At 40.9% G+C, this 13,917-nt stretch overlaps 1 protein-coding gene across 1 annotated transcript in view; it reads left to right on the top strand.

Moving 5' to 3' along the window:
• Positions 1 to 12,773, top strand: part of TSPAN15 (tetraspanin 15) — a 34,664-nt gene extending 21,891 nt beyond the window's left edge. The window contains exons 5-8 of the mRNA XM_056850079.1: positions 3,912 to 4,028; positions 9,676 to 9,723; positions 11,659 to 11,775; positions 12,514 to 12,773. Of these exons, the coding sequence (XP_056706057.1) occupies positions 3,912 to 4,028; positions 9,676 to 9,723; positions 11,659 to 11,775; positions 12,514 to 12,666 (435 nt within the window). The 3' untranslated portion in view covers positions 12,667 to 12,773. The remainder of the gene's footprint in view (positions 1 to 3,911; positions 4,029 to 9,675; positions 9,724 to 11,658; positions 11,776 to 12,513) is intronic.
• Positions 12,774 to 13,917: the final 1,144 nt, after the last annotated feature.

The following is a 13,917-nucleotide window of genomic DNA, read 5'->3' as shown; positions in this document are numbered from 1 at the left end:
TGGTTTGTTTTTAGATCCCAGGAGTTCAGTAGGCCCAGGGCTCCTGCTGGGCACCTTCGTAGAGGGTGTGGCATTTCTTTTGTTCCTGATCTGTGGGTGGATGAGAGCACAGTGAAGTAGGCATGGGGGAATTGCCATACATTGGTCTTTCCTTTGCTAAGAGAGTGTATAGGATACCAACTAGCTGTTTCTGGTGTTGTGCGGGCATCCAGGGCTTAAAACTGAGCTGCCCCCTTGCTAGTTGGTACACTGCTGGTGGGCTTTTCCAGAACCTCAAACTTCCTTCCTGCTGTGGAATTTCCTGTTTCAATTTCTTCTGTGGATGAGAGGGTTTAGTTTGCAACAGTGACCTTATGCTGTTTACTATGTCCTAAAACCCTGATCCATTGCATATTACAGATGTTTAAAATGTATTTGTTTCATAGATCTCAAAGGACGGTAAAATTATGTCATGGCTCACTTATACAAATTCAGTCAGTAAGGAATTTGTTGAAACTTGAAATCTGTGCTGAAGGAAATATGTCATAATAACATGAACATTGGTTTGATCCACAGCTGAATTTTACTTAATTGGCTTGTGTTGAACTATTTGCTGGGTTTTGGGGATTTTTTGCCTTCAGATGTGTTAGATGAAATGGAAAAGTTGCATATTTGTTAATTAGAGAGAGAGTGCACTTACACAGGTGTGAATGAAAACTCCAAGCGTTCTAAAATAAAAATTGACTGATAGTAAATATTTTATTCATCAAAATAAAAGACACGTATGTTTGGTTGAACACAAGGAGAAAACTTTGTATTCCAGGGTTCAGTAAACATTATCCAGAAGGACAGAAGTATTTGATTGAGATTTTTCTATTTCCTTTTTGTAAGAATTCACCTTAGTCAATATCCCGTTTAGAGATAGACTGTGCAAATTCTGTCTTCTCGAATCTGATTCCATAACTCATATTTTACTGCTCTGCCCCCTTTTTTTTCTAGTCTAAGAAATGGTTCATAGACCCAATTATTATGAATTTTCCTGGCCCAGCGAAGAGGACTACCCAACTCTTATTAGCTGATAAGTGCCCCAACTCGACTGAAGCAGTCGCCGAATATTTGGCAAAATTTTTAACTATGGATCTTTGTATTGACAAGTAATAGCTTTTCCAATTGTATGTGTTACTTTGGTGTTTACAATGAATTTAACTACTGTATTATACTGAACTCGATAAGTACTGTATTACCCTAATCTGCTTCTTTTATGCCATTAAAGGTTTTGATATTGATATTGATTGGTATTCCAGAGTTCAGTAAACATTATCCAGAAGGACAGAAGTATTTGATTGAGATTTCTCTATTTCCTTTTTATAAGAATTCACCTTAGTCAGTAGTGCCACTTCAAAACCCTTTTATACCAGTCCACTGGTGGTGGAGGATGCTTTGACTTCCATCGCTCAGGAGATTGAGTTGAGCAAGCTCCTGAGCAAGCTCCATTGAAATGAATGGAAGATGAAGTCCATACGAATGTGACTACGTTTCAGTGTGGTTTGCCCAGCAGAATTTTCTGGTGGATTCTGCCATTTATAAGGTACCTTAAAAATGGCAGTCCCCTTTAAAAAAAGAAACAAAAGAAACATGCAATAGCAGGGGCGGGGGTGCTTTAAACTTTTACAAGTTCATAACTTTTTCAATTTTCCACTCATTGTGCACCTACACAAAGATTCAGAGCTCTTCTTGTAAGTTTTGGTTTATCTCTTGTTTGAATTTATGTCAAGTAGATGTTTAGTTACTTGGATTAATGCTTGATTAGCCCTGTTTAGTTTCCCGGATCAAGTCCTTTTTTCCTGACGATTAAATTAATGTTAACTTACATTAAGTGCAGTCCATTGCTTGTTTATTCTAGAGTGGTTTTGATTAAAATCTCTGAGACAACTGTGTAGTGAGTAGCCACAGCTGAGCAAATTTAAATGAAGTGAATAGACATAATACATGTACGTTTTATTGCTGTTTTAAATTTCTTATTTAAATCCTGGCATGCTTTGAGGTTGATCTTCTAGAATGTGGTTCTTGGCTAGTTTCAAGTTTCGACTTTAATTCTTTCCCCTGCAGAAAATGACATTCACAAAACATATTGGGATTTTAATAAGATGTTTCTGCAGGAGTCTTCATGAGATTTTAACGAAATTATACTTGAGTGATTTTTGGGGGTCTTTAGATTGATCGGTGGTGTTCTTTCTGTCACAAATCAACTAGCTCTTCAGTTTAGCTTATTCTTGGCAATTACACTTGACAACCTCTTGCCTATAGCTTAATGTAATGAAAACAACGTTCTCAGATAATATTCCAGGGAGTTGATGAAGACTGGGATGGCTTTGGCAGTCAGGCCAGGAAGTAGGATCAGTTCAGCCCCTTTCCTCCCTTTTAGAGATCTGTACAAGTCTTACTACCTCTGCAAGCCATTTACATTTTAGGGTTTTTAATGGCTGGGTTCTTTTACAGCTTGGTTTTAAAAGTTTATTAATTTTAACTATTTTAACCTGTTTTACTTGGTGGGAGGCCTTGACCCAGTCTGGAGAGGTTGCTTGCCAATTTTCAAAATAATTAGAATCAAAACATGCTGGTTCAGTTTCAGAATTACAAACAACATATTTCAGATTTTCTTTTGCTTATGTTTATCAGCCCATAGGATTTGCATGCTCCTTGTCTTAAGGCATAAACTGCTTACATGGTTCATCCAATGGCATGCTTTTGCTTGTGGACTCATCATCATTTTGGCTGAATTTCTTCATAGCCACCATCCATGTAAGAGGATAAAATCTGCTGGCACCATTGCCAATTTTAAATTATTCAGCCGGCCATGTTCAAGAACGTTCACATGCTTCTACAAGTTTGTAGAAGTGGGTGGACACTCCTACATACTTGTACACTGTTTTTTGTTTGTTCAGACATAGACAACAACTTGCATACATGCATACTTCCACACCGTTAACTTTCTCCTCCATGGTTGGTTCCTTTGTTTGACGTGGTATCCAGCATTAGTATGGTGGGATTCCCCTCCTGTGATGTACATCAGTATACAGAAGTAACAGTCTGTAAAGTAACAGTCTGTAAAGTTGAAATTCATAAACATCAGCACAACTTTAACAGAAAAGAGGAGAGTTTAAGAATGAATAAGGCTTGGCTTCCTGTTCTAAAAAACCTCCAGATTAACAAAGACAACATTCAGCAATAGCCAGGCAGATTAGTTTTGGATTACACACATTAACAGATCACTTCAGGATACAATGGTTCCATATTAACATACCATACCTTCATTAGCACATTATCTTGATACTTACAGGACAATGATTAGCACATTACTTTTGCAGGACAATACTCAGCTCAAACCCAACCCCTTTCTGACTATATATTACTCTTCCTACACCCTTGACACTGAGAGACACTGTCCTTCAATGTTACTACTCTGAAGATGCCTGCCACAGTTGCTGGCGAAACGTCAGGAAAGAAAATTCCAAGACCACGGTTACACAGCCCGGATAACCTACAAGAACCAGTCTTTCTTTTGCTGTTCTACAAGGTGCATGTATGCACATACAGTCTCCAGTTCTGGAATTTCCTCTGTTGACAGATTCATGAGGCATCCACATTTTAATTTAGTTTATTTTCTAAGTGAAGACCTTCTTATTTTGTGGAGAATTTTATGGATTGATTGGTTTTTCTTTATTGGCATTTTTTATTAGGTGCTGTCTGCTCCTATGGCTGATTGTTTTTATCTATTATTTGTTTAAGTCTGATTTTTAAATTGTAACCTACTTTAATAATTGGTACTTTTATTTTCTTTCTGATATTAAGACTTTAAAATGAATAATTCTGACATTCCTTACTAAGGATCAGAATGCTTTCTTATTGTATAACTTTTTTGCCCCTTAAAGTTCAAATGCTGTGGTGGAAAAGATTACACAGATTGGGCCCAGAATCAGTACCACAACTGTGCTGCACCAGGACCGCTAGCCTGTGGAGTTCCTTATACCTGTTGTGTCACAAATAAGGTAAAGATACTCAGTTATAAAGTTGTGCAAAAAAAAATAATTGGTAAATTTTGGGTTCAGGTTTATTGGGCCCGATTTTTTTTTTTTTTAGTAAACCTGGAATAAGCCTAATACCCATACTGGCAAATTTGTATTTCAGCTTTATTTCTGGGTTTACCAAAAAATTCGGGCGCCTTATAGTCTATGGGGATGTTTTCGAAGCTCCTGGTGGGGGCATGTTTGTGGGTAGAGCCCCCATATTTGCAGCGTGGCTACAAGGGACTCTCCTTAGACGGACACCGAAGTTTGGTGAACCTTGGGACAAGGGGTTCAATTTTATGGGCCCGCAAAGGGGCTGCCCCATCCAGGCATTTGCGAGCCGAGCTGTCCATCGGTTTTCAGGTTCAGAAGTTCAGTGTTGCCAAGGACTGGCGGAAAGAGCCGATTGGCAGGCTGGTGCCTCAAAGTTTGGGGGCTCTGTTCGCATCTGGGGCGCATAGCATCATGTCCATGCAAATTAGCTTCCAAACTGAGGGAAAACCTTAAATGCAAGAAAAATAAGACACGGAAAACCTTAATTTTGGTGGCAAATTTACATTTTGTGAACAGTCCTTTATTGTTGTCATCAAACATCTGATTTCAAGAGATGGTCAATTTACGGGGAAACGAAGCGTCTGCTCTGGGTGACTTTCAGTTTCAGAGCAGGTTTTCAGGGGTGTGTGTTATATTGGAGCCAGCCCAAGTCAGGACCAAGGAGATTGCTCATCTGCGCAGGTTAGCTGTCTTCTTCAAAAGCCCAATGAGCAGCTGAAGAAGCTGTTGTTTTTTAGTTGGTGGGTATATCCCTCCGGACGGCACTGGGTGAGCCCCGTCTTTTAAAGTGCAGATCAGCCCACTGCCTGGTTGGTCAGACCAAGTTGGCTCCGATTACATGACCCCTACCTCAAAAGGACCCCAACTATGAGGCCCTAACAAAACCAGTAAAAAAAGATAGAAAAATGGGAGAAAGCACAGAGCCGTGCACCTGAGCAAAGACGAATAGCCAAACCCCAAAAAGTAGAATATTTGACTTTGGGCAGATCCCCAGGTTTTGGCGTTCAGTAAACCCAAAATCTGAAAATTACCAAAACGACTAATTTCGGGTTTATTTTCAGTTCAGGTATATTGATATGCACAACCCTACTCAGTTATTTTGGTGGCCTCTCATTTGTTCTTCACATTTCATGAAATGTATAACGAATGTTGGTATGGCAAACTAACAGCTCACTCCTGGCTTCTGAGGATGAAAGTATATGCTTTATATGCTTTATTCCCAACTGAATATTTTTGTTGAATTTGAATGTACTTGAAATTTCTTCCAACCCATTTATGAAATTAACAGTGACGTTTCCAAAAGCACACATCTACTAGTAAATTCCTATTGAATAAAACATCCACCAGCATGTCAGATTAATGAAAAATAATACAAATTCCATTGAGATTTTGAAAGAAGAGAAAATAATACCTTTTTGATTAAAGTTATTTTTATTTCTCTGTCATGATTATAAACGCTGAGGAAAATTTGCAACCTTTTAATTATCAAAGAGAACCAGTAAAGTTCTAAAAAATCACTTTGGCTTTTTTAAGTTATAAAAGAGCCCAGCTTTTATACACACGCTCTTTAAACCACAGTCCATGAAATCTCGCCGTGCTGTCGCATTGTAATAATTTGTCTGGAAGATGCCTACACTTGCAGTCTTTGAAACTGAATCGAGCTGAATAAATCAGTTCTGTTTTGACAAATGTTTCCAAAAGCAGCTTGGAAAAGTAGAGATATGAGCTGTGATTAATCATTTACTCTGTGGTCATGGAAAAAATAGGTAATGTATGATGGCCGTTTCTTTACCTTTGAGCAAGTTTCATAAAATACATCAGAACCAGATACTGGGCTCTGCTCTTTCAGACTAAATCTGCTGGGACTTTGTCAATTGTTTCTTAACCTGTTCAATCCTAGGGTAGTTGAAAACATTTTAGTTGTCCAGCATGCTTTTCCAGCCCAAGCAAGTTCACTTTTTACAATCCCTGGTTGTTGTGTTTGTCTGTTAGGAGTCAAGAGGGGACGCCTGAACACAGTCTGGTCAAATCCTCCTGGAATAGATGAACATAGTTTTGATGGTGCTGCTCCTCTACTGTTTTTTTTTTTTTTGGGGGGGGGGAGGGAGGACCTAACAGGACACCCATTTTGCTTCTATGTGGTATTTGACCAGCTCCAGGTTATCCAGTATTTTAATTAGCCTCTCCTCAATTGGTGGAGATTGTCAACAATTTCCAGTGCTTTGTGTATACTGCCTTAGCTAAAGTGAATACATTCCCTTTGAGCAGTTTAATCAACATAGAAAAGGTCTGTTTAATAGTGCCGCTTAACAAACTTGAGATCCCAACATTTCTGAACCAGTTTTATTGACCAATAGGACAACACATAACTTCATTACCACTAAAAGGACACTGTTTTTTAAAGTAAAAGTTAGTAACCTGTCCTAAAAATCTGCCACACCCCATGATTTTTCAGAATATTTTTGAAGCTAGGTTGACCTTGACTAGGAACAAAGTAGACAAGACACAGGAAGTTTATAATTGGATCTACCATATGTTTTCTTAAAGCAGGGCTAGTGGTGAGAAAATGATATGGGGGTGTTAAAATGTCCCAATCCAGTTTGCCAGTCTTAATTTTCCTTCCTGCAGCTCCCCATTGAGAAAAACATTCAGGCACCTGAAAAATGTCACTGGTGGGCAAATAGCATCCTCACCATGTGAAAGTGAGTGTAAATTTAAATTAGTGTGGGTTAACTTCATCTCCCCTAGTGCTCCTTCCCAATCCAAATCGTAATCTCCAGTGGCTGCTTTTTAATAAAGAATCGAAACACTAGGAGTTCTGATCACAGTAAATTCAGTGGCAGACTTATATGGGGGGTAAGATTGGTGGCTGATCCAGCATTTGACAACCAGCTGTGTATGTGGCATTTATGATTTGTGACGCCAGGTAGGAGCAGGGCTAAGTCTACAAGTGGAGAACTTGCTGACTGTCCCTGCTCATTAAATAGTGTGCTTGTCTCCACCCCAGGGCCCACATTCATGAGGCGCTCCTGCTGGATTCTTTAGGGCAGTTGGTTGATGTCAGCACTGCCTTACAGAAGGTGATATCATCCAAGGGCAGCTGTTGAAGGAAGTCTGCAGGCTGTGCCCCTTCCAGTGCCAGCAGGGAAAGTGCCTCCCATGATTCCAGTGCCACATGGCCACACGTTTTGTAGTGGCAGGTTCAAGGGGGTTATGCTTAAATCCTCCTGGGAGAGGAGGAGGGAATTCTTTCAAAATGGTGTTGGGTATGACTTGTTCTTAAGATTTGCCATCTCCAAAGGGGCACCAGCCAGCAAGAGCTGCAAGGTACATGCTTTGTGCCATCTTGGAGAAACTTCACCTCCATTCCCCACCCCGCCCCAGTCCCCTCAATTAAAATGAGTGAGGCCAGGACCAGGACAGCCGCAAGAAATGTTGTTTTAGATTTGCCAGCTGGGCGGGTGCCTTCACGCTGGTTCGGCCTCCAAGGGCCAATGGACGTGTGATGCAGAGGATCTGTGATCAGAGCCCCAGATGGCTAGTTTACCAGTAACAATGCAGAAAATGTATTTGTGCAATTTATCTGCTACCTGAAGTCAGAGGGATGAAAGGATTGGGCTGTGGGGCCGGGGAAAGAGCTTATCTCTCTCACCCCATGCTTTCCCCGATTGAAAATTCTCCTCCTCTCTTAGTTGCGGTAAACCCTGGAGAGGGGGAAACGGTACCTGTATAGTGTTTCTCTGTGGGTGTGTCCCCAGGGCTGTCCAATCAGGGAAGTGACATGGAGGGAAGAGTCAACCCCTGCCTTTCCTTAGTGCTACGTTCCATATCTCCCCTCCCCCTGCCGCTTTTGGGCAAATAAATTACACGTTTAGGAATCTGTTTGCAGGACCCCAGCATTACGGTAATATGCAGTTTGGTCCTTGATTGCAAAGTTTAAAAAGGAAGAGCCTTGCAGGGCCTTTATGATGTCATGCATCTTTGTGAGCCTGAGCTCACTTTGCCAGCTGTGTATGAATTTCGCATTTATTCATATATTTGCATATATGTCCCGCTTTTTTCCCCAGTTGGGACTCAAAGCAGCTTTTAGAGCATTGCTTTCCGTCCTCCATTCTCTCACAACAACAGCCCTATGAGGTAGGCCAGGCTGAGAATTTGTGATGGACCCAAGGTCACCCAGCGAGCTTCCATGGTAGAAGCGGGGATTCGAACTTGGTCCTAGTCCTCCACTCTATCCACTACACCATACTGGCTCTCACACTGTTAGTTCAGTCCATCTGTAGCTACAGTATTGTTCAATACTTGCTCAAGCTTTTGGTTCATAGTAAGGGAGAGCCAGCATGGTGTAATGGTTAAGAATGGCAGACTCTAATCTAGAGAACTGGGTTTGATTTCCCACTCCTCCACATGCAGCCTGCTGGATGACTTTGGGTCAGTCACAGTTCTCTCAGAACTCTCTCAGCTCCACCTACCTCACAAGGTGCCAGTTTGGGGGAGGGAGGCAATTGCAAGCTGCTTTGAGACTCCTTATGGTAGAGAAAAGTGGGGTATTAAAAATTAACTCTTCATCTTCTTTATCTTCTTCATCATCTTCTTCCTCTTCTTCATCTTCATTATTGGCATTCATAGTAGGATTTATGGCTGAAACCTCTTATAGTCAGCCCTGTTGTTTCAACATGGTAATGATGACCCATCTGCCACAGACACCCTTAAGGTTGTCAGCTTGGCATCTGTGAGAGCCCAGTCATTTTCAGCAGGTGCCATCTGTAGAAGTTTTTGGGAGCCTTTAAGGCTGTTTCATTTGCTAATGTTTTTAATGGGATTTGAGCAGCAGGGGTATTTTTTGGGCAGGGAGGAGTTACTAGAGTTGTATTAGTTATGATATTATTTTAGAATCATAATCTGCTTTGAGCCACAAAGGAAAGGCAGGGCACAAACATTGTAATAAATAAATTCATAAGAGAAACTGATCAGGTGAAGGGGAAAACAATGTTATATGCCACTTTGAGTTTCCATGGGGAAGAAAATTAGGGTACAAATATCTAAACCAATCAATAAAGGAATGAACACTGCTTTACTAACAGGATCGTAATGTTTGAAGAACCACTGCTATTGAGTGTGGAATCTGTCATTGGGAGATTCTAATTGTGGTTGGTGGTTTACTTTTTGCGTCAGCAAACCTCAAATAGAGATTTTGTTTAGCTTGATGGTGGCAGTCAATTAGCATTGATTTGTGCCCTTTCTGGTATTCTGTATGTACACATGAACGTTTATGTTAATAAGAACACAAAGTGTCTTCTATGTATAAGTTGAAAATTTTGATTTTAATGAGAACAATAACAATTGGCATTTTTAATGCTTACAGTGGCTTTATTTCTCTGACTTCATTTACTATTTTGAGGTCAGATTTTTAAAAAGATAGATAGACATTTGAATGATCATCTGTAAGCTGAAGCATAGTTTAACAGGCTCATTTAATTGTTTTCAGTAGTCAGTTCTCTTAAACAATATAAATTATGCATTTTATACTATACTTGAATTTTGAAACATCTATCAATCTTTTTTCCCCCTCCAGACAGCAGTCGTCAATACCATGTGTGGATATAAAACAATCAATGAAGAGGTGGGGATTTATGTGTTTGTATGTATTTTGTCTGTCTGCGATTGAGATGTTCTCTGCTTCAGCTTCCAAACTGGAATGTGATTTCCCCCCCCCCAGCATCCATACAAAACCTACTCCAACTGTCCTTTCCTCGTCCTCAGGAGACTCTTTACCAAACCTGCTGTTCTCCTGTTTTTCTGGGAAGAGTTCAGTCCAAGTGCGTTGTTGAGCCCTCTGGATGGGAGAGTGCACATTTTCAAAGGTCTTCCCCACATGGGTGCCGTGTTCTTCCCATCAGCTCCTCACAGCCACCATTTCCCTTGCTGTACCACCAGAGGGCGTTTTGACAGTTTGGACGGTGGTTTTGTGTTTTTTTTTTATAATTGGTAATTGCGAAAGCACTATAAGAGTTAATTTTTTTTTAAAAAAAGCCCTCCACTGATGCTGGGTCTCCCCCGTCCCATAATTATGCATTTGATTTTTAGGTAAGAAAAAATCAAATGCATAATTATAGGATGAGGGAGACTTGTCTTAGTAGTAGTAGTGTGTGAAAAGGATCTTGGGGTCTTAGTAGACCAAACACTGAACATGAGTCAGCAGTGTGATGTGGTAGCTAAAAAGGCAAATGCAATCTTGGGCTGCATCAACAGAAGTATAGTGTCCAGATCACGCGAAGTGATGGTATCGCTTTACTCTGCTCTGGTTAGACCTCACCTAGAGTATTGTGTTCAGTTTTGGGCACCACAATTTAAGAAAGATGTAGACAAGCTGGAACGTGTCCAGAGGAGGGCAACAAAGACGGTGAGAGGTCTGGAGACCAAGTCCTATGAGGAAAGGTTGAAGGAGCTGGGTATGTTTATCCTGAAGGGGAGAAGACAGAGAGGGGATATGATAACCATGTTCAAGTACTTGAAGGGCTGTCATATAGAGGAGGGTTCCGAGTTGTTTTCTGTTGCCCCAGAAGGTCGGACCAGAACCAACGGGTTGAAATTAAATCAAAAGAGTTTCCATCTAGACATTAGGAAGAAATTTCTAACAGAGCTGTTCCTCAGTGGAACAGGCTTCCTCAGGAGGTGGTAAGCTCTCCTTCCCTGGAGGTTTTTAAGCAGAGACTAGATGGCCGTCTGTCAGCAATGCTGATTCTATCATGAGAGGGAGGGCATCTTGGCCATCTTCTGGGCATGGAGTAGGAGTCACTGTGTGTGTGTGTGGGGGGGAGGTAGTTGTGAAATTCCTGCATTGTGCAGGGGTTGGACTAGATGACCCAGGTGGTCCCTTCCAACTCTATGATTCTGTGATGCAGTGGGGAAAATTGCATCTGACAGGATAGTGCGCAGAAAACTCAAAACAATTTAGAACCGATATTGAATCCAGCCATTCATATAACCAATGGCAGCAGCAAAACATGATATAAAAATCTGTTGGTAGATTCAGAAAACATAGCCCTATGCCAGCTTGTGTAATCAACAAGGCCTCAGCTGTTGGACCAAGAAGGTTTCTGCTAGCCTTCTAAAAGTAGAAACTGAGCTGGCTTGATGGGGCCTCTTTGAGAAGGAAACTTCATAAGGGAGGGTGCTGCTACCAAAAAGACTTTGTCATTCACTTGCTCTCCATTCCAACTTTGCCAGAGCTCAAAGTCCCTCAGAATGGGAGAAGTCTTTCTTCCTTCCTTCCTTCCTTCCTTCCTTCCTTCCTTCCTTCCTTCCTTCCTTCCTTCCTTCCTTCCTTCCTTCCTTCCTTCCTTCCTTCCTTCCTTCCTTCCTTCCTTCCTTCCTTCCTTCCTTCCTTCCTTCCTTCCTTCCTTCCTTCGTTTTGCCAAATAAACCACTGGACATCTGGCAACAAGCTCCCTGTAAAGCTCAGCGCAGTTGTCAGCATTTAACATCTGGACACTAGTTGCTTCAGTGAATTACAACCGATCAGAGGTGTTACTTGTTTGTGTTTGTTACTTCACAGCGTCTGACTGTTCAGCATATTATATATGTCAGAGGATGCACCAATGCAGTACTCATTTGGTTCTTGGACAACTATGCTATCATGGCTGGTATTCTCCTTGGTATATTATTTCCACAGGTAAGGAATGTTCAAATGTAAACCTTGTTGAATTTGTATGCCTATTTAGATTTTTTTTAAAAGAGAATTTTCAGGGTATTCCTTCGTATTTTTTGTGGAATGGCACTGGGACAGTACTTGCCTGTTTCTGTTTTTTGCCCTGCCACAGAAGGGATGAGGGTTTGCAGAGGATCAACTTCGTGAGAAGGTTGTGTGCTTTTCTATTTTCTTTTCCCCAGGCAATCATCTGTGCACAAGAACTGTGTGTTGTGGTCTAGCCTTCCTCTTTTACGGACAGTCTGTTTCTGTAATAATCCCTGCAACTCACTTACTGGTGTGGAACGTACACATCTACCTCTTGGACTGTGTCGTACTTTATCACCACCAAATAGTACTGTTCATTTGTATCTCTGATGGTGGAACTTCAGCCCCAAGGGGGAAATTGGGCTGATGGTTGCATTGCATTTTGCACTTGGACACAGATACCAGAATTTTAAAACCCACACATCTTTCACAAAGTGTTGAAGAGGGTGCATGTGAATTGGGAGCGGCCCAATTCTTTCGTAGCTGGAGCATTTTAAAGGGACATCCGTCAGCTGTGATGTAGGTCCTCCATGCACACTGAACAGGCATCTGTACCCAAACAGAGAATGTAAAAGCGAGCATTGCCCCCTCAGACCCAAATGGTGTTATCCATAATCAGTGTTTAATGCACAAAATGTTCTTCCCTCTAGTGATTGCTTCCTCTTTATTTTTCAGTTCCTTGGAGTGCTGCTGACTTTGCTTTACATCACCCGAGTAGAAGATATAATTGCTGAGCACAAGCTTAATGAGTCACTGCTCGATGGAGGGCGGCCGAAGACTGACATTGAAATCACTGGCACAGGGTGCTGTATGTGTTACCCTGGGTAATGCTGGGCATCCCTCTGAGCCAGACGGATAGATGACTAACACTCCTTTGTTATTGTGCCTTGAATGCAGTTGGACTGTTAAGCATATTGTGAATTGAGTAGAGAATAGTTCTTAGGAATCAAGCTTCTGTAATTTATTAATATGCAGTGTTTCATCTCTGAAGCATTATTTTAGAGCATCTGGGATCTTACGTTGAAAGTGGGACAGATTCCTTTTTATTGTAAAGAGTACAACTAATCAAGGAGAAGAATCTACGATCAATAATAACTAGATAAAACTTACCTATGGACAAGGGCTTTCTAACTTACCTGTGCAATGGTACTGCTAACGTGGTAAACTCATCTTTGTTTCTGGCCATTTTCAGGGCATAGTAATTTACCATCTGCATTCACAAGACTATCACATTCGAATGCTTTCTGATAGTTCAGACTGGGCCCAACTTCACCAGTGTTAACAAAGAGTACTGACCGCTGTGCTTTATTGCTGGCTGAATTCGGATTTGTTTTCCCCTCTCCAGTTTATGCTTGCCCTGCATGGTCTATTATTTTTAACAACTGGCAAGGGCTTTGGCCCTACCATTAAGCACACAGGAACAGGCTTGTGTGGTTTTCCCATTGCTGCTGCAGCTACCAATATAGCATAGTGGCAACAGGGCTTCTACATGGAAGACTTTCCTATAGTTTCCCTGCCTCAGTCCCCAGGAAGCAGCCATTCCCCCTCCCCACCGCTACAAGGACTTTTTCCGTTTTTTTTAAAAATTGGCAGTTGAATATCGTTATATTATTGTTAAAACTTTGTTAAAACTGTTAAAACTTTGTTAAAACTGCATCAGGTTCCCTGAATTCCTAGCTTTCATTTTTTTAACAATAAGCCTCTAGCTCCTTTTGCAAAGATAAACCTTTCCCTTCATATCTCTGCAATGAAAGAGTCTAAAGTCGTAACTTTTAAAAAATTCTAATCTGGAAATTCAGAAAATCTGACACATATTGCTATAACAATATTCAATTGTTGATTAAAAGAAATAGCTACATGGACAGGATTATGGGAAATGGATGCTGTGTGAGTAGGTGTGAGAAAAATATGAATTTTTAAAGGCTGCAAAATATGAATATTTAAACCCATCCAGATTGCTGCAATCTTTCTCAAAATTTAGCAGCAAAAAATTTAGCAGCGAAAAATTGGAGAAAAGCTGGGGAAAGCTTGTGAATTGCACAAATGTAGCACAATGCTTTGTGGAAGTGTGTGTGTGTG

Source organism: Euleptes europaea, chromosome 5, assembly GCF_029931775.1.
Source record: "Euleptes europaea isolate rEulEur1 chromosome 5, rEulEur1.hap1, whole genome shotgun sequence".
Lineage (NCBI taxonomy): Eukaryota > Metazoa > Chordata > Lepidosauria > Squamata > Sphaerodactylidae > Euleptes > Euleptes europaea.
This window is presented reverse-complemented; position numbering and strand designations above follow the sequence as displayed.